At 43.1% G+C, this 20,103-nt stretch overlaps 2 protein-coding genes across 2 annotated transcripts; one reads left to right on the top strand and one right to left on the bottom strand.

The window, feature by feature from the left end:
• The first annotated feature begins 632 nt into the window (after positions 1-632).
• On the top strand, positions 633-15,830 carry LOC110527407 (zinc finger protein Dzip1-like). Its single transcript, XM_021608657.2, is given in 20 exon segments — positions 633-968; positions 1,892-2,059; positions 2,385-2,517; positions 2,520-2,986; positions 5,005-5,089; positions 5,430-5,566; positions 5,669-5,815; positions 5,940-6,065; positions 6,152-6,214; positions 6,383-6,511; positions 6,810-6,858; positions 7,026-7,076; positions 7,322-7,381; positions 7,772-7,929; positions 8,153-8,357; positions 13,853-13,988; positions 14,210-14,595; positions 14,779-14,906; positions 15,054-15,216; positions 15,307-15,830. Coding segments are annotated over 19 exon segments (2,718 nt in total). The 5' UTR covers positions 633-968; positions 1,892-2,044; the 3' UTR covers positions 15,387-15,830.
• si:ch211-181l5.2 (claudin-10) lies at positions 15,782-18,502 on the bottom strand. Its single transcript, XM_021608659.2, has 5 exons — positions 18,076-18,502; positions 16,911-17,072; positions 16,538-16,619; positions 16,337-16,444; positions 15,782-16,222 (listed from the first exon to the last, which is right to left on the bottom strand). The coding sequence occupies exons 1-5, from the start codon at positions 18,305-18,307 to the stop codon at positions 16,042-16,044; spliced, it is 765 nt and encodes a 254-aa protein (XP_021464334.2). The 5' UTR covers positions 18,308-18,502; the 3' UTR covers positions 15,782-16,041.
• Positions 18,503-20,103: the final 1,601 nt, after the last annotated feature.

Raw genomic sequence — 20,103 nt, 5'->3', positions numbered from 1 at the left:
ACACCACACCAGCATGGGCTTCCTGCCTGCTCCTGGAAAAGCCCCTGAGAGAAAAGTATCTGTCTGTCTGTCTGCCTGGGGCTATCCTGTCTGTCTGAAATAAATCCTCTATTTTATCAGGACCTCTATCTGCTGCTGGTGGTGCAGTCTGGGGACTGACCAGGGAAATGTACCAGGATCCACTGCTCACATAGAGCCTACTGTCAGTCTACCGCATCAGCGGGACTCCGACAGCAGGTTCAGCACTAGATGATCTGTTAAATGAACAATGAAATGTTCACTGTGTGTGTGTGTGTGTGTGTGTGTGTGTGCTGACTGGCACGATGCACACCACAGTGTCTTTCTGTCTCTTTTAACAAGGAGATGCTGTGTTCTCTCCCTGCCCCCACAGCTGTTTGGTCTGACTGCCCTCAACTAAAACAGCTGACATGTTTCCCAGCTGACATGCCAGTGATGGATAATCGTAAACATTTTTATAAAGGACCTACTACTGACATCTTCTGGCAGAACAAGGCACACATCTCTGTGGGGAAGTTCATAATCTACACCACAAGGAGGAGTCCTTCAGCCACTAAAATCCGCTTAAAAACGAACACCACTTTGAGCGCTGTCCTTTGCGCCGTTGCTTTTCTTGCCTATAAAAACAACGACTGTGGCTAAAAAGTAACGGCCAACAGCCAACAAAATATTAAAAGCACTGTGGCTCTAAATGTGTATATGGTATATGCAATTGCGTATTCAGGGGGTAATAGACTAACACACACATTTGTCAATCCCCCTTTCCTAAATCTCTGCAGTTTGAGTTCCTTTATTCCCCTCCACCCTCTTTGGAGACACGGGATGAGCAGAGCTTTTGGAATGTGTGCAGCAGCTTCTACGTCACCGCAGTCTCTCCAGTCTCACTCCATCCGAAAAGCCCTAGTCCCGTGGAAAAACAGTTTTTATGGACTTTAAAAACGTTGCAGACGGTAAGTTTGAGTTCTAACTAAAAACTTAGAGTTCGATCAGAATGTTATTTATTTTATGAGATACACTCAAAAGGCACATACAATGAAGTCCATGTTCAATAAATTAGATTTCTGCTAAATTAAATGTCCGTTAGCCAATTTAGCTAGCTAGCGAGCCGACGGTAGTAACTAACAGACTAAACTCCACTCTTCCTTCACCATGGAGTGGAGTTTATTTAGTCCGCTACCTAGCTAGGGGTGTTTTTGAAAATACAGACGTGTGAGCTAGCTAACTTACTGGTTGCTATTTTGTTCATGTCTACAAAATAAACGTTACTTAGCTAGCTAAATAGCGAGTTACTACGCTATTAACTAATATAGCCTAGTTACATTTATAGCTAGGTAACGTTCGCTAACTAAGGTAAAAAAAAAAATCTAAACTTTTTCTCCACATGCGTTCTGTTCTTTTGTTGGGCTCAACTTGTCCCAATTTGAACTCTTTTGAGGCACAGTGCCCGTAATTTGAGATGGGCAACCAGAATTGGGTGATGCTGCAGAAATAAAACGTGTTTTTTGGCTACAAATTATCTAGTTCGATGAGAATAGCTGCGTGATTTTGTTTATATGATTTGGTAATAGCGATCAAGCAATGTCATGCAATGTTGAGAGATTGACACTTCACTCAATTGGTTATGTGGCTTTTAATGCACAAATAGAAAAAAGACGGAAGTTTAAGCATTTTTGTTGCAGATGTTAGCCAGCCAGATATCACGTGGGTAGAATAATATAACATTAATTAGAAATGGTCATATGTTATTACTGCAGTGTCAGTGGCTTCACAAAAACATTGAATACATCCAGCTTGCGAGGATGCTGTTGATGCTGCAGTCTCGTGCATTGTGGAATCATTTAGGATTGATTAGGTGCAATATTTTGATTACGAGGTCCCTGGGGAGACACGCTAAGTGGGACGCACTGTTCTGTCTCCATGGTGATCGAGAGGACGCCCTGCCTCGGTGTCGCGGCAGACAGCTGAAGGGGGCGTGCACCAATAGGAAACGACTACTCGTTTTCTATGTTCAATCTCATAAAGTCTGATGAAATCCACGATGGTAAGGACAACACGGCATCAACTCGACATCAGCAGAACTGGGTAGATTACCATCGAATACGAATGTAATGCTTTGCATTTTTTGTGTTATCTCATATGGTTCATTCATGTGCTGAATAGTGGAATCCTTGCTTTTTTACTTCCATATTCTCTACTCTGTGTTCATGCTGCTGTTGTACTGCTGTGATCCCTGCAGAAGGTTTGTTTCTTCCTGACCTTGATTGAGATGCTGCATTTCTAATCTGTAACACACAATCTCTCCGTTGTTGTCTGTCACAAATCAAATCCAAAATAATAACCTAGTATAAATGTCTTGTTTTTTTCAGCCATTTTACAATAAAGTCTATTACCCATACCTGCCAGAGACCCAAGGGACCCACTCATCAGCTGGGATCCCCTCCGCCCTAAACTCCCCCCTGAGTCAGCCCTCCTCCAGCAGCCGGTGTCCTCCAGCACCACCCCACCAGCCATGTCTGCCTCCACATCCACCACCATCCCGCCCTTCAAATTCCGTCCGCGACGCGAGAGTGTTGACTGGCGCCGGATCAGCGCGGTGGACGTGGACCTGGTGGCCAGCGAGCTGGACTTCCAGACCCTGCAGGAGCACATCACAGGGGTGACCTTCTGCAACGTGGAGGGGGAGCGTTGTGTCCGCTGCCAGAGCCCCGTGGACCCAGCGCTGCTCAAGCTCTTCCGCCTGGCCCAGCTGACAGTGGAGTACCTGCTGCACTCCCAGGAGTACTTGACCCTGAGCCTGGGGGCGGCCGAGGAGAGGCTGCAGACCCAGGCCCGCGAGCACCAGCAGCTCCTGGCCCAGCAGCAGAAGCAGGCGGACCAGGCCAAGGTACTGAAGACGGAGCTGAAGCAGAGGAAGAAAATCATTGCCCTCAACCAGCAGGCTATGATCAACATGACCAATTGCCATAAGGTACTGAACACCTCCTCACGCTGCCACTTCTTCTCGGTGTCTGTTTCCATGTGTATTGTACAACAGTTATTCCCACCTTCCTCCTGGGTCCTCCTCTTAGCCATTGTTCCCCAGGTGGTATTCAGAGCTACTTTAGTTTTGTTCAATTATCATTGTCAGAGTGAGAATGCTAACAGGAGGTTCATCTTTGTACATATCTACCTCAATTACCTCGTACCCCTGTGTATGTAGCCAAGTTATCATTACTCAATGTGTATTTATTCATTGTGTTATTATTTTCCTATAATTGTTATTGTTTTTCTCTCTGCATTGTTGGGAAGGGCCCGTAAGTAAGCATTTCACTGTTAGCCTACTGTTGTTTACGACGCATGCGACAAATCAAATTTGATTTGGTTTAAATAAATTATACCATTTAAATCAGAGACATAGTATTGGAAATAGGTTCAACTCGTCCCTGTAGCTGTAATGTGGCCACTTTATAAGGATTGGTAGACGTAATCATTATCAGCCTTGTTTTGGGACCTAAACAATAGGATTGTGTTCTGAGCAGATGGTGTCAGCTGGTGATAATTAGACCTACTTCTTTTAACCCACTTACAAAGGGTGGCAAGAGACGGAACCAAAATGACTGAACCACCTCCCCCACCCCCATTCATGTTTCCATAATGACGTTGGTCTCGGGTCAACGTGACGTTTTGATGTTCTATTTTCTACACTAGAAATGTATGCATTTATTGAAAAGATGTAGAATAGAAGGATATATCCTTATACTTTTAAAGGGCATTGCTGTTGAATAAGGCCCAGCTGTTGCCAAGACAACACCTAGTGTTTCATATGACTGAGCATTGTTGCTAGGTGAGAGTGTAACAGGCACGTTGATAACCGAGGTGTCTGTACAGCTCAATTATTGATGGGCCACCATGCATCCAAAAATAGACCTAGATGGGTTGATTGTTTCACACAGGTACTCAAATATATTGCGTCAAGCTACATTTTACAGATACAGAAACTTCAACAGATATACAGAATGCACAGTGTATTTGATACACAGCATCTAGCCTAATTGTCTGCAAAGCACAGAAATGTCGCCTAAAGTGTAGTGCTTTTATCATTCAAGAAACGTCCTGCCTATTTCAGCCTGTGTGTTGTCAATGCAATCTAGAAAATGAACGTTTAAGTCGGCTTTTTTATTGCCATCTTGCGCTTCAAGACACGGCAAACGGATGCCAACAGATACACGACCGCCTTGATTCTATCAATGACCAAACCTAATTCAATTTCACTGGCGATTTCCACAGTTATTCCAGAGCAGCAATGTAATTACAGCACACAACAACAAGGGTCTCTGTTGTAGAAACCACCACTTCCCATGCAGCATGGTAGAGCACCAGCACGCAGCGCAACAAGGTATCGGTGGCAGTGCGGTTCAATTTGAATGAAGGTACAAACAGGCTGTGTTGGGTGTCGGGCGTTAAATGTGTCGTGTGATGTGGTTGCTCCAGCGTTTAATCTGCCCCGTCTGTCACTCCTCCTGTGAGCTGGAGCGAGGTGACGCCAGGCATCCGGGGTGAATCACGTCACTCATGCTATGTCGATCTGTCTGCCAGGAAACAGTCCCTAAAGCTTAATGGTAGATAGCGACTATACTATGTTGATCTGTCTTCCAGGAAACAGTAATTAAAGCTTAATGGTAGATGGCATAGTCGCTATGTTGATCTGTCTCCCCGGAAACAGTCATTAAAGCTTAATGGTAGATAGTATAGTCGCTATGTTGATCTGTCTCCCAGGAAACAGTCATTAAAGCTTAATGGTAGATGGCAAAGTTGCGGCTTGAGCTTTGGGTTCAGATGTGTTCATTATTTACACACAGCCCAAGTTGCCTATTACGAAATTGGCTTTACATTTGATCTATAAGTGAAGGTAGCAAACAACATGTATTCAGACCATTGATTCATTCCAATCTTTGCATGGGAATATACTGTTGATGTATAATTCCGTTTCCTTTTCTTTTCCTTTAGTGTCAACATTGTGATAAAGCCTTCATGAATTCCTCCTTTCTCCAGAATCATATGCAACGTCGCCATGCAGACGAGTACGACAGCCGTAAGTCAAGAGAGCTTTAAAAGGTTTGATCATCAGTTTAGAGAGAACGGTAGGGAAAGTAACCGTCAGTCAGGTAAGAAGGTTCACTGCAGCCAACTACCCTGTCTCCTATAGGGAGTCCCACTGGTATGGGTGTCCCCAAGTGCACCACAGTGTTCCTACAATGCTGGAAAACCAGTTCCTATGACATCCCGCTCTAGTTTGCAGCAGCAGTAGACATGTCACACACTCCCACACAGTCTAGCAGAAAGAGAGAGGTGTATCTTTGAGCCCGAGCCCTAAAACACTAGTTAGGCTAACTTTTTCTTCATTAGTATGTCTCTGTTATTGTTTCTCTCAGAGTTAAGGACAGGCAACCAGAGGGAAGTGAAGAGCATTGCAGATGAGGAGGAGATCAGTCGGCTGAAAGGGCAGCTGAGTTACATCACATCTGAGCTGGAGTCACAGAGGCAAGCCCTCTTGGCCAAAGCCTCTCAGGTGGGACAATAAGAACCGTGCTTGTTTCCATGGCATTGATCAGTTTGCACTTGCGTATTTGTTTTGAGCTTTTGACCATTTTCATTCTCTTTTCATCTGTAGGAAAGAGACCAGCAGTCCATGCACCAGGATTTGATGAGAAAGCTAGAGAGATGGAAGGAAGAAGAACACAGGAAGATAGAGGAGATGAGAGACGGTTTCCGGAGGGAGATGGAGATGCTTCACAACAGGAACGCTCTTCTTCAACAAGTTAGTCCATTTGGCAAAGCACTGACTTTCATGGTTCTGTGTCCAGTTCAAACTGATGTGTTGGGAATTTGGTTCTGTAAGTCAGGGAGGTTTTTGTTTGAATGATTTGATGTGATCTGTACAGAAAGTGGATCTCAAGATGACCACTCCTGAGAGGAGGCCCAGTCCTGCTCCCCAGCAGACTGACCAAGACATGGATGAAAAAACCAATGTTGTGGTCCAGAAGATGGATCAGAAACACAAGAAACTGGTAAGCAGCTAAGCAGTACTTCTTCTCTTTAAATATTTCAAGTTGTGATAACAACAAAAAAAGATCAACTATTTATTTTGTTACAGGAAGAAAGGTTTACATCAAAAATAGAAAAAATGAAGGCTAACCATGAGAGCGAGAAGAATCAGGTAAGATGTGGATGACACATCTGTGAAGCTTTCATGAAGAATACTGCTTAACAGAACTACTTGTGAGTTCTGTTGAATAGTTCATTCAAGGTCAGCGGAGAGCCTTGAAAGAGGCAGCCATCGCAGTGGGATCTCTAACGTCTACGTCTGTCCTATGTCTTCTCTCAGTGGCAGGATCAGTTTAGCAGGTTGGAGTCGTCTGTGGTGGAGTGGCAGCAGCAGAGCCAGAGGCAGAAGGAGGAGAGTGACCAGCGGCTTCAGGAGCGGGACCTAATCATCTTCTCTCAGCGAGAGAAGGTCAGTTCCCTCACCACCACCCCCTGGCGACCCGGCCACCGGGGCAGCTGGGAATATCAGGAAACAGGGCGCCTACTTGGCCCTCATACAGGAAATCCTGGATTGATGGGGCCGGATGGACGTGTCATGTTTTCACACGCTCTTATAGTGTAGTCGTCAGGGCCACTCTGACTTCATAAGCATGTTAAGAAGTTAAATTAAATTAGATTACGCCCTTGGGGTTCAACAGCTTTGAATACAAAACATAAAAATATATATAATTAAGAAATGTAGCTAATTGTACTTCTTCCTTTCACAGATAAAGCATATGTCCTCAAATCCACCTACTAAAGTAGTTGAAGTTCCAGGTATGCATACTCTTTCTTTTACTTTATTTTTTTTATTACTATGTTTATATTTGTCAAATTTGGATATTAGCTTGAATCTGGATGTTAGCTTGAACTTATATTAGCGGTTTGTAGTTCTGTAAAGAACCTGTTATTGCTGACAATTGTTCCTACTTTGTATGTTTCAGTGATCATAACAGCCCCAGCACCAGAGCCTAAACCAAAGAGAGTAGTGAAGGGTAGGTAATTAGCAGGAGATTCCCATCAATATGTAGCTCAGTCAATCTAGACATCTGCGCCCTTTTGCTCAGAGAAAAGGTATGCAAGCACGTAACATGACTGTTCTGTCAGCGATCTCTCCCCGTTGATCAGACCTCCCAACGAGACACCATTAAAGATCAATGTTATTGTACCCTCTACCTGAGTTCCTTCCTCCTAATTCCCGCTCTTGTCTGACCTCTGACCCCCTGTGTTGTCCAATCAGAGCAGCCTCCCTCTGCTCCTAAACTGGATCCTATAGAGGAGCTGTCTGAGGAGGACAAAGGTAACACAGTCTAGATGGCAGCAGCGCATGTCTGTCTGCTCCATGCATGCTCTCTGCATGGACGTGTGAGTCGGTCTGTGATGCCTGCCATGTAGTCGGTGAGCATTTGTGAAGTCGAGTCATTCAAAGCCACGTTGGCCCAAAAAAGCAGCAAGATGTTCTCCTCTTCTGCCCATCCCTCTCCAGAATCCTGTGGCTGTTAGCTGTAGTTATCTATGGCACAGGTCCTTTGTAGATGGAAGAAAAGGAATATGCACCTCTCTCTCTCTCAAATCATTTTCATGCTTGCCCAGCCTGTCCTCTGAAACTACAAAGGCGTCCGTGTAATTTTGAGTGTGTTATCAAGTGTATGTGTGTAACTGTACTGTACTTGTCTGGTGCTTGTCATAGACTCGTCCAGCGTGTCTGAGAAGAAGCCAGTTGTTGTAATGAAGCAGCCGTCTTCTGTGACCAGTGTCCTGAGGAAGAACCCCAACATCAAGAGGGAGCTGCGTCCCGCCCTGGAGCAGGCACTCCTAGAGAAACTTGAGTCCCTGGGAGTCAAACCGGTATGTACTGTACCTTCATGAGTACAAATACACAATGGAATCTTTAAAATCACACTCTGTGGAAGATCTATGCCATTAAAGAGTCAGCCTGACCGATACACCATCAAAAACATACAACAAATTGACTTCACTAATAGACTTGAGGGATCATTTGTCTCCCCAGTAAAGATAATCCTTATGATAGTTAAGCGTCTTCCGTTTTCTAATCTACACAACTCTGTAGGGGCTGAGGGGACTCGGAGGCAGCGAGTACAGTGATCTCATGGCTAAGGTGCGCTCGGAGAGGGAGAGTACGGCGAGGGACATTCCAGACTACTGGCGTCACCGTGAGGATGTGGCTCACACACTGCGTCTGAGACTGAAGGACAAGAGGACGGGGAGTGACTCTGCCCCCGAGCAGCGGGTCAAACCAAAACAACTCACTCAAGGTACATGTATTTGTATTTATTATGGATCCCCCATTAGCTGCTGCCAAGGCAGCTATTCTTCCTGAGGTCTGGCAAAGTAAAGGCAGTTATACAGTTTTAAAAACATTACAATACAATCATTATGTAAGTCACAACACACTAAGTGTGTGCCCTCAGGCCCATACACCACTACCACACATCTACAATGCAAAATCCATATGTACGTGTGTGTATAGTGCGTATGTTATCATGTGTGTGTATGCAAGTGTCTGCCTATGTTTGTGTTACTTCACAGTCTCTCTTCCACTTTGAGCCATGAGAGATTGACATGCATGTCATTCATGTTAGCTCTCCTTGTACTTTTAAGGGCCAGCCGTGCTGCCCTGTTCTGAGCCAACTGCAATTTTCCCAAGTCCCTCTTTGTAGCACCTGACCACACGACTAAACAGTAGTCCAGGTGTGACAAAACCAGGGCCTGTAGTAGAGGTCGACCGATTAATCGGCCGATTAATTAGGGCCGTTTTCATAACAATCGGAAATCTGTCTATTTGGACACCGTCATGTTAAAAGGAACCACCAGCTTTCATATGTTCTCATGTTCTGAGCAAAGAACTTAAACGTTAGCTTTTTTACATAGCACATATTGCACTTTTACTTCTCCAACACTTTGCATTATTTAAACCAAATTGAACATGTTTCATTATTTATTTGAGGCTAAATTGATTTTTATTTATGTATTATATTAAGTTAAAATAAGTGTTAATTCAGTATTGTTGTAATTGTCATTATTACAAATAAATGTACAAAATCGGCCGATTAATCTGTATCAGCTGTTTTGGTCCCCCAATAATTGGTATTGGCGTTGAAAAATCATATTCGGTCAACCTCTAGCCTGTAGGACCTGCCTTGTTGATAGTGTTGTTAACCTCTCTGAGATCGTTCGGGACGCTAGCGTCCCACCTTGCCAACAGCCAGTAAAATTGCAGAGCGCCAAATTCAAAACAACAGAAATCTCATAATTAAAATTCCTCAACCATACAAGTATTTTACACCATTTTAAAGATACACTTCTCGTTAATCCAACCACATTGTCCGATTTCAAAAAGGCTTTTCAGCGAAAGCAGAACATATCATTATGTTAGGTCAGCAACTAGTCACAGAAAGCATTCAGCCATTTTCCAACCAAAGAGAGGTGTCACAAAAAGCAGAAATATAGATCAAATTAATCACTAACCTTTGACGATCTTCATCAGATGACCCTCCCAGGACTCAATGTTACACAATACATGTATGTTTTGTTCGATCAAGTTCGTATTTATATCCAAAAACTTCAGTTTTGCATTGGCGCCATGTTCAGAAATGCCTCCAAAACATCCGAAGAAATTGCAGAGAGCCACATCAAATAACAGAAATACTCATCATAAACTTTGATGAAAGATACATGTTTTACATAGTATTAAAGATAAACTTGTTCTTAATGCAACCGCTGTGTCAGATTTCAAAAAAGCTTTACGGCAAAAGCACAATATTCAATAATCTGAGAACAGCGTTCAGCCACAAAAGCAAGCCATACAGTTACCCGCCAACTTGTGGAGTCAACAAAAATCATAAATAGCATTATAAATCTTCACTTACCTTTGCTGATCTTCGTTGGAATGCACTCCCAGGACTCCCACAAGAAATGTTTGTTTTGTTTGATTACGTCCATATTTATGTCCAAATACCTCCAAATACCATTTTGTTTGCGCGTTTAGTTCACTATTCCAAAGGCATAATGCGCGACCACAAAATCCAGACGAAAAGTCAAGAGTTCCATTACAGTTTATAGAAACATGTCAAACGATGTTTACAATCAATCCTTAGGGTCTTTTTATAATGAATCTTCAATAATATTCCAACTGGACAAAAGCGTATTCATTACAGAGGAAAAAGAAGGAACGGCGCGCCCTTGTGACCACGCAGTAAACAACTGATTGGCCACAGCCTAGTCCACTAGTTGAAACAGCTCTTATTCTTATTAAGTCTTATAAAGACTGTTGACATCTGCTGGAAGCCTTGGGAAGTGCAATCTGGGTGCTATAGACACAGCATATTGGATAGGCAATCACTTAAATTAAACTTTATACCTCAGATTTCCCACTTCCTGGTTGGATATGTCTCAGGTGTTCGCCTGCCATATGAGTTATGTTATACTCAGACATCATTCAAACAGTTTTAGAAACTTCAGAGTGTTTTCTATCCAATACTACTAATAATATGCATATATTAGCATATGGGACAGAGTAGAAGGCAGTTTACTCTGGGCACCTTATTCATCCAAGCTACTCAATACTGCCCCCCTGTCACCAAGAAGTTAAGAAGGCAGAGCAGCGCTTTATTATTAGCTACTGGTGTTTCAATATGTTTTTAACCATGACAGTTTACTGTTCAGTATTACTCCAAGCAGTTTAGTCACCTCAACATGCTCAATTTCCACATTATTCATTACGAGATGTAGTTGAGGTTTAGGGTTTAGTGAATGGTTTGTCCCAAATACAATGCTTTTAGTCCTAAATATTTCCAAAACTAACTTATTCCTTTCTACCCATTCTGAAACTAACTGCAGCTCTTTGTTAAGTGTTACAGTCATTTCAGTCTCTGTAGTCCTAAACAGCTACCCTGGGGAATTCCTGCTTCTACCTGGATTATGTTGGAGAGGCTTCAATTAAAGAAAACCCTCTGTGTTCTGTTAGACAAGTAACTCTTTATCCACAGTATAGCAGGGGGCGCAAAGCCATAACACACATGTTTTTCGAGCAGCAGACTATGATCGATAATGTCAAAAGCTGCACTGAAGTCTAACAAGACCACCCACAATCTCCCACAATCATTTTATCATTCATTTCTCTCAGCCAATCATCAGCCATTTGTGTAAGTGTTGTGCTTGTTGAGTGTCCTTCTCAATATGCGTGCTAAATGTCTGTAGTCAATTTATTTACTGTGAAATAGCATTATATCTGGTCAAACACAATTTTTTTCAGAAGTTTAGTAGGGGTTGGTAACAGGCTGATTGGTTGGCTATTTGAGCCAGTAAAGGGGGCTTTACTATTCCTGGGTAGCGGAATAGCTTTAGCTTCCCTCCAGGCCTGAGGGCACACACTTTCTAGTAGTCTTAAATTGAAGGTGTGGCGAAATCGTCCGCTATTATCCTCAGTAATTTTCAATCCAGATTATCAGACCCTGGTGGCTTGTCATTGATAGAAAACAATCATTTTTTCACCTCTTCCACACTGACTCTACGGAATTCAAAAGTACAGTTCTTATCTTTCATAATTTGGTCTGATATACTTGGATGTGGCATGTCAACCTGAAGTTTGCTTGTCTTGCCAATGAAAAGGTAATTAAAGTAGTTGGCAATATCAGTGGGTTTTGTGATAAATGAGCCATCTGATTCAATGAATGATGGTGCCAAGTTGGCTTTTTTTTACCCAAAATGTAATTTAAGGTGCTCCAAAGCTTTTTACTATCATTCTTTATATCACTTCTTTGTTTCATTGTATAGTTTATTTTTATTTAGCTTAGTCACATTTAGTTTAGTTCTTAATTTGCAGTAAGTTTGCCAGTCAGTTGGGCCGCCAGACTTATTTGCCATACCTTTTGCCTCATCCCTCTCAACCATACAATTCCTCATCAATCCAAGGGGATTTAACAGTTTTTAAAGTCATTTTCATAATGTGGCGTGCTTATTAGTAACTGGAATAAGCAATTTACATAAATGTGTCAAGTGCAGCGTCTGGTTGCTCCACATTACACACTACAGACCAGCAAATATTCTTTACATCATCAACATAGGAATCACTACAAAACGTATTGTATGACCTCTTATACACTATATTAGGCCCAGCCTTTGGAACTTTGTTTTTCCTAGATATGGATATTATATTGTGATCACTACATCCTATGGATTTGGATACTACTTTAAAGCACAATTCTCCAGCATTAATAAAGATGTGATCAATACATGTTGATTATTTAATTCCTGTGTTGTATGTAACTACCCTGGTAGGTTGACTGACAACCTGAACCAGGTTGCAGGCACTGGTTACAGTTTGTTCCTGGAAATATACTTCTCTGTTGATATCACATACATTGTCAAGCATTTCACAGATATTATCCAGATACTGACTGTTAGCACTTGGTGGTCTATAGCATGTGGGGAGTATGAGGACTTAGAACTTTTAACTCATTCAAGAATGTTCATGGGGTTTTTGCTGAGAGGTTCATGTTTCATCTCATTGGTCGATTCCATTCTCTTGTGATAGTTCGCTAGCATGCTGCTGGTGACATTAATCCCATCCCCCTTAATCAATGTAACATTTAAGCCTTAACTTCTTGACGCTACCCATCCCTGTCGCTGGATAATTTTCGTCAGCAACCTCTGAATAGCATAGCGCAACAGTCAAATAATATTACTAAAAAATATTCATATTCATGAACTCACAAGTGCAATATTGCAAAACACAGCTTAGCCTTTTGTTAATCCACCTGTCGTCTCATATTTTGAAATTATGCTTTACAGCGAAAGCAATCCAAGTATTTGTGTAAGTTTATCGATAGCCTAGCATAGCATTAGGTACACTTAGCATCAGGAAGCTTGGTCATGAAAATCAGAAAAGCAATCAAATTAACCATTTTACCTTTGATGATCTTCGGATGTTTTCACTCACGAGACTCCCAGTTACACAACAAATGTTCCTTTTGTTCCATAAAGATTATTCTATATCCAAAAGAGCTCCGTTTGTTTGTCGCGTTCTGTTCAGAAATCCACAGGAAAGAGCGGTCACGACAACGCAGACGGAAATTCAAAATAGTCTTCATAATGTCCACAGAAATATGTCAAACGTTTTTTATAATCATTCCTCGGGTAGTTTTTAAAATATATATTCGATAATATAGCAACCGAGTGTGTAGGTTTTTTAATAACAGCGGGAGGAACAATGGCTGCTTTACTCTGTAGCGCAAAAACTCACTCTCAGAGCCCCCACCTATCTACTTACGCAATGTGATCTTTCACGCTCCTTTTTCAAAATAAAAGCCTGAAACTATGTCTAAAGACTGTTGACATCTTAGGGAAGCCAGAGAAAAGGGAATCTGGTTGATATCCCTTTAAATGGAGGATAGGCATGCAAAGGAACAGACGGGTTTCAAAATAAGAGGCACTTCCTGATTGGATTTTCCTCAGGGTTTCGCCTGCAATATCAGTTCTGTTATACTCACAGACAATATTTTGACAGTTTTGGAAACTTTAGAGTGTTTTCTATCCTAATCTGTCAATTATATGCATCTGGTCCTGAGAAATAGGCTGTTTACTTTGGGAACGTTATTTTTCCAAACATAAAAATAGTGCCCCCTAGCTTCAAGAGGTTAAGCTGCTCCCAACAGGAGTCATGTCCATCACCGTTGTAACCTACTTAGGACTCGAGACATCTTCAAACAAACTAATCAGCTGATTGTTGTTATTCTGTCCCTCCTGAAAGTGACCCAGGCCAGACAACGGTCCAGCAGCCTTTCCTCCAAGGTGACACAAGTGATGTCAGGACCACCAGCAGCGCCTGCCAAACAGCCTGCCCCTCGGACCCTTACCAGTACCCTGCCCAAGACCTCCACTCCCAAGTACGTACCGAGTCAGAATCTCCTGCTGTTTGACTCACGCCAAAGACTACCTCGCCACTGGCTTCATTTATGTGATATCAGAAATCTGAGTACAATGTCTGTTGCATTGAGAAGGATACCATAGAAAGTGAGTTGTCTTACAAGCTGTGTCTTATTACCTTATAAGGGAGTGATTGATTGTATGTTCATTTCAAATGATGACATTGCCTTTGGCCTCGTAGGACCCCTCCCTTCAGCTCAGATGACGAGTCAACAGAGGAGGAGGAGTCTGAAGAGGAGAAGCCACCTCAGAAATCCAGGCAGGAGCAGAGAGTCCCTCATCACAGAGCGTCCCAGCCCAAACCAACACAACCCAAGACCACCCCCCATCACAAACTCACCCAGTCCAAACCGGTCCAGGCCAGATCTGGCCAGCCCAGGACCACCCAGGCTCAGCCATATAAACCCCAGCAGCCCAGAAGCGCTGCGGTCAACACAACCAAGATGGGGGTCACCGTAGTAGAGAGTGAGGGAGAGTGGACAGAGGGGAGTGAGTTGGAGGAGATCGACCAACAACAGCTCCAGAACTACAAAGACCAGAATGGGAACGTACAGAAGACTACAAACAGTAAGAGGGACTTTTGTTGTTTTTACTGCTATGATTTACTCCTTTGTGTGGTATTAAGTGCTAATTTCAGATAACAACACACACATCCCAAGTCTACAGCCTTTTCTTTTTTAGTTGTGTGTTTATTGAAAACTGTTACCCATAGGTTTTTATACGTTGTGCTGACCATAGTTGTCTTTCCAGATAACCTGGTCAGGGACTTGACTAAGAGCCTGGAGAAGCAGCTTGCAGACCAAGGACCAAAGAAGCCGCTAGGGGGAGTGAGCATCTTACCAGAGAGGAAAGACAAAGACGTTGTACGGGAACTCAAGGTGAGAAATCCTCTCTCGCCTCCTCTCTGTTGTGTCATCATCAACTCAGAGTAACATAAGACACAGAGAACAAACAGAACATTTGCTGATGTCAGAATGTTCCCATATCCTAATCGTGTTCATCTGGACTGTTATGTGGCGTTTCAGTATACAAACGATGATGATGAGGATGACTGGGATATCTCCTCGTTGGATGACCTATCGGTCCCCGCCCCCGTGGGCAAGCCCACCGCCCCCGTGAGGAAGAGCCTGGACTCAGACAGCACTACCAGTGTCTGGGGAACATCCACCGGGAAGGGACAGAAAACAGGTCAGTCTCACTGACTCTCACAGACCCGGCTCCATTCAGGTCCCTTTATCCTTCACCTTCAGCCTCTGATGATGTTTATCCATTCCCCAGGTTTGAATGAAGCAGGAACCGGCGGCACTCTGAAGAGCAGCCTGGTCTCTGTCAGTGACTGGAGTGACGATGATATATAGTCATATGGAGGGTTTACAGTTCTACAATGATAAAACTCAATATGACGCCCATAGGAATTCTTTGGAAGACAAATATACTTCTACATGATTTACCGATACTGTTAGAATGACAGTTGCATGTAGAAGAGACTTAACGAAGAAATCCTCTCTGTTCAGGACACAGTGTATCTCTAGAGATATACACCTATGACAGTGGTAGCCATCTGCCTTGTGGCAGTTTTCAGTGTTTTTATTTTATATACAGATTATATATTAGCTATAGTGAATTGTCAACTTAGAGGTTTTATGAAATGTGATATTGCACTTCATGTGAGGTACCTGTATGATTTGTGTCAAAACAATTTACATGACATTTGTAAGACATTTGTGTGTCCTATGAAAGAAAATCTAATTTGTTTTTGTATCTAAAATATTTCTACATGCTAGCAATAAACATTTATTTTTGTATCAAATGGAAACATTCATCCCTTTCCTTGATGTCAATTCAGTTCACTAAAGGAACACAGTTATATGTTAGTAAAACAGTCATACATAAGGTGTAGGTGGCGACACAGTTACCAAATCAAATTGATTCAGTTCTCACAATGTTTTCATGGTAACTAACGACCAATAATATGAAGCAGTGTATTTCCTGCGGTACAGGAGCTACTGCAGCTCAAACAAAATCGTCCCTGCTATACGTCCCAGGGGTCCTTGTTGTCCTGATCTTTCTGCCACCTCTGCTCCCTTGGACCAATTGTGGCATTGGAGTCACTCTGGAAGAGTTTGGCATCATGTATGTGCGTCTGGTCCGAGCTGTGGCAGAGGAGTTAGGTCTGCGGGGCCTTTTCTTTGATCTGGAAGACGGAGCAAGAGAACTGAGATGATGTTACACAATCGACACAAAATATATTCCTCTGATGCCAACTATTGTCTTTCGAGTGAAGCAGGAATTTTGTGGATTGTATTACGTTGAGCGTAGACCCTCCTTTCCAGAGAAGAAACTGAGTACGAAACCTCCGGTGATGAGCAAGATCGAGCCTCCCCAGCCAATAAAAACCGCTGCTCCGATTTCAAATCTGAAGAGAAAAAATTAGAAAGCATATACTGTATACTTAACTGCTTGAAACCAATGTTGTTCCCGCAGTCTCATTGAAAAAAAATCCACTCACTTCTGTGCCTTGAAATTGGGATCCACAAACTCTGATCTTACTTTGTTACCCCACCAGGAGTACACGATCAGGCCAGCAAATCCTAGGAGGAAAACAGCTATTATTATCATATTCAACTAGGCAAGTCAGTTAAGAACAAATTCTTATTTACGGTGACGGCCTAACCCAGACGACACTGGGGCAATTGTGCACCGCCCTATAGGACTCCCAATCACAGCCACTTGATACAGCCTGGAATCAAACCAGGCTCTAGTGACGCCTCTAGCACTGAAATGCAGTGCCTGAGACCGCTGCCCCACTCTGGACCGCTGCCCCACTCGGGACCGCTGCGCCACTTCGGTTACTAATCAGGTACTCCATAAACATATCTTACCAGACGCCAGATAGGTGATTCCCCCGGCGAAGGTGACCCGTGCGTTGGCGAGCTCTGACCCTCCAATCTTGGTGCACTTCATCCCTATCAGTGTGAGGACTCCAGCGAAGAACCCAAGGATGACAGAACAGATGGACAGAGCCCTTACTGAGTGGAGGAACACTGATGCAGAGAGTAGAACACTCAGTTAAACAGGAAGCCAAAGTACAGGACTACAGTTAAGTATTATACACTGAGTATACAAAACATTAGGAACAACTTCCTAATATTGAGTTGTACCAACCAACTTTTGCCCTCAGAACAGGTTCAATTCATCAGAGTATGGACTCTGCACGGTACTACAAGTCCCGTGTGGCTCAATTGGTAGTGCATGGCACTTGCAAAGCCAGGGTCGTGGGTTCAATTCATATGGAGGATCAGTATGACAATGCTTGCACTCACTACTGTAAGTTGCTCTGGATAAGAGTGTCTAGATATGATATGTGTCAAAAGCCTTCCACAGGGATGCTGGTCCATGGTGACTCCAATGCTTCCCAAAATTGTGTTAAGTTGGCTAGATTTCCTTTTTCATTCTTGATGCACACAGGAAGTGTTGAGTGTGAGAAATCCAGCAGCATTGAAGTTCTTGACACAAGCTGGTGCACCTACTACCATACTCTGTCAAAAGGCATTTAAGGCTTTTGTCTTGCCCATTCACCCACTGAATGACACACATACACAAAACATTCTTTAAGCTTTCTCCTCTTCCTCTACACTGATTGAAGTGGATTTAGCAAGTGACATCAATAAGGGATGACAGCTTTCACCTCGATTCACCTGATCAATCTATGTCATGGAAAGAGCAGGTGTTTTTAATGTTTTGTACACTCCGTGTATATTGGAGTTTGTGGATTCCACTCTATGGTATCGCTAGTTCCGTCTGCAAAATGTTGATCATGATATTCATATTCATACTTCTGCTCTGCCCCATTATCTGCCTGTAATATAGTACTGTATAAGAGCATCTGCTGAATGACAATCAACTGCCCCGAACTGCACTGAAGATCGAGATAACCCTCCAAGTTGTAAGCGTCACTATCCCATCATGTATCATCAGATGTACGGTGTCCATATTAGGACAGAATCACACATCCATGGAAGTTGTGACAAGCTGACCAGAACATACCTGGTAGTCCCAGCATGGAGGGGTACTCTTTGCAGTCGGACACCCCCGTTGAGTCTGAGACACAGTCCTTCCAGAGGTTAGAGAAGTAGTTGCCAGTGGTGAGCACCACACTGCCCACTTCAGACCAGGTCCAGTACTCTATAGCCAGGGTGGAGCTCACCAGAATCCAGCCAGCCAGACACGACACAAAGCAGCCTATCTCCATGTACATCATCACCGTCCTGTGCTTCATGATGATGGTGATAAGGAAGATGCTCTCCTTGAGCTTGGCAGTGGTTCCTAAAAAAAAAAGCTATGTTTACGAAGAGGATTAACCAGAGAGATGGGTAGATTGATCAAAGCTGGAGTGAAGTTCCAGAGTTGCTCAGAGATCTTCGGTCTGTGGAAGTCAAGGTGCAGCCAGGCACTTGCATTGTTATGTCACTGATGCCTCCCAGTCAAACCAGCATTGTGGACGTTTGGCTTATCTCACATGGTTTTGCTCAGTAAGCAAACGTCTCTTTTCCCACGATCCAGGGGGAGATAGTGTCAGCGATTGGGAGTGGTGAAACTGTTTCCCGCTCTCCCTCCCCTCGTATGGGGGTTTGACTAGGTCTCTCTCTCATAGCCCTTTATCTCAAATCACAGTGGATGAACTGCTCCCTCCGAGCTAAGGTCACAAGATACTGGTGCATGTAACTGATTAATGTCAATATTCTCTGGACAAATTGATAATGATCTATGTAATATAGCCTATAGAGTAGAGCTGAGGACAGTATGCTAAAGTAGATCTTTATTGGACAATTTGTTTTGCCACAAGAATTAAAATAGCATTTTAAAATGAAAAACATGCTAATACACACGGAACAGCTACACACAAAAACACTTCATTCCCACTGCAACATGCACATGCTACACAATCACAGCCAGTCACTGTAGACGTGCGTCTTGTTGGATCCCTTTGGCTCCTGTGACTGTTTGGATTGGCTGTTTTCTCCAGTTGAGAATTCTCTGGTGAGGGGCACCATGGGAAATCTGGAGGAAGGGGCCAATTCCACCCTGCTAGAGAAATTATATTAAGCGAATTAAGATATATTCAGAAAACATGAACTCAACATTTACGCAAATCGGATTGTAGACTAATAACTGAAAATACACCATTCATTTATTTATTTTAATTTTATTTCCGCTTTAATTAACCAGGTAGGCCAGTTGAGAACAAGTTCTCATTTAAAACTACAACCTGGCCAAGATAAAGCAAAACACAGAGATGGGATAAGACATGGGATAAACAAACGTACAGTCAATAACACAATAGAAAAATCTATATACAGTGTGTGCAAATGTAATAAGATTAGAGAGGTAAGGCAATACTTAGAGAAGCATGCTTATGTGGTGTTGTATGTAAATTAGGCATGTATGCTTATTGTCGCTTATACTGTACTGTGAATGGGCTACTGTGAATATAGTGGCAGAGAACAGAATGGGTCCTAATATGATGAGGAAGCCTCTCACTAGGCCAAGCCAAAGAGCAGATCCAATATTATACCTGAGTAGGGAAAATGTAGGCAAAAAACAGCTTGGCATTCCCATACAGTTTTAGAGAAAATATCATATTAGCAGACACTGCACCCATAAGACTCCTGATTATTCCACACAGAGATACCAGATACGAGACGAGAGATTCTAGTACTCAAACCACGTTTCACCGTCCACAGAAGTCCACACAGTTGGCTACAGCGGCGGAGTCCTCAGAGCAGTCCTTCCACAGGTTGGACCAGCGCCCGACCTGGGCCACCCTCAAGTAGTTGGTAGCCAGGGTGCAGGCCACAATCGCCCAGTCCAGCATGAACACCTCGAGGCCAAGGATCTGAACCAACCTCCTCCACATTCCTCTGTCTGGACAGGTGGAGAGGATCGCTCACAGGGACTACCGAGGGTAAGTTACTGGATCTATTGCAAGGTTACTGATTTCATCCAATCTAGTCACGGAATTCACAAAAATGCATCCAATAAAAATGATTCCATATTCACTTAGCACAAGATTGG

The sequence above is a fragment of the Oncorhynchus mykiss genome, chromosome 7 (assembly GCF_013265735.2).
Source record: "Oncorhynchus mykiss isolate Arlee chromosome 7, USDA_OmykA_1.1, whole genome shotgun sequence".
NCBI lineage: Eukaryota > Metazoa > Chordata > Actinopteri > Salmoniformes > Salmonidae > Oncorhynchus > Oncorhynchus mykiss.
This window is presented reverse-complemented; position numbering and strand designations above follow the sequence as displayed.

Bases quoted from the DNA above. Each gene is read 5' to 3' on its own strand.
- si:ch211-181l5.2 (XM_021608659.2), bottom strand. From the start codon at position 18,307: ATGAAGCACAGGACGGTGATGATGTACATGGAGATAGGCTGCTTTGTG. The intron at 16,620-16,910 runs GTAAGATATGTT...TTTTCCTCCTAG, and splicing joins AATCACCTATCTGGCGTCTG to GATTTGCTGGCCTGATCGTG. The intron at 16,445-16,537 runs GTGAGTGGATTT...TTTTCTCTTCAG, and splicing joins CCCAATTTCAAGGCACAGAA to ATTTGAAATCGGAGCAGCGG.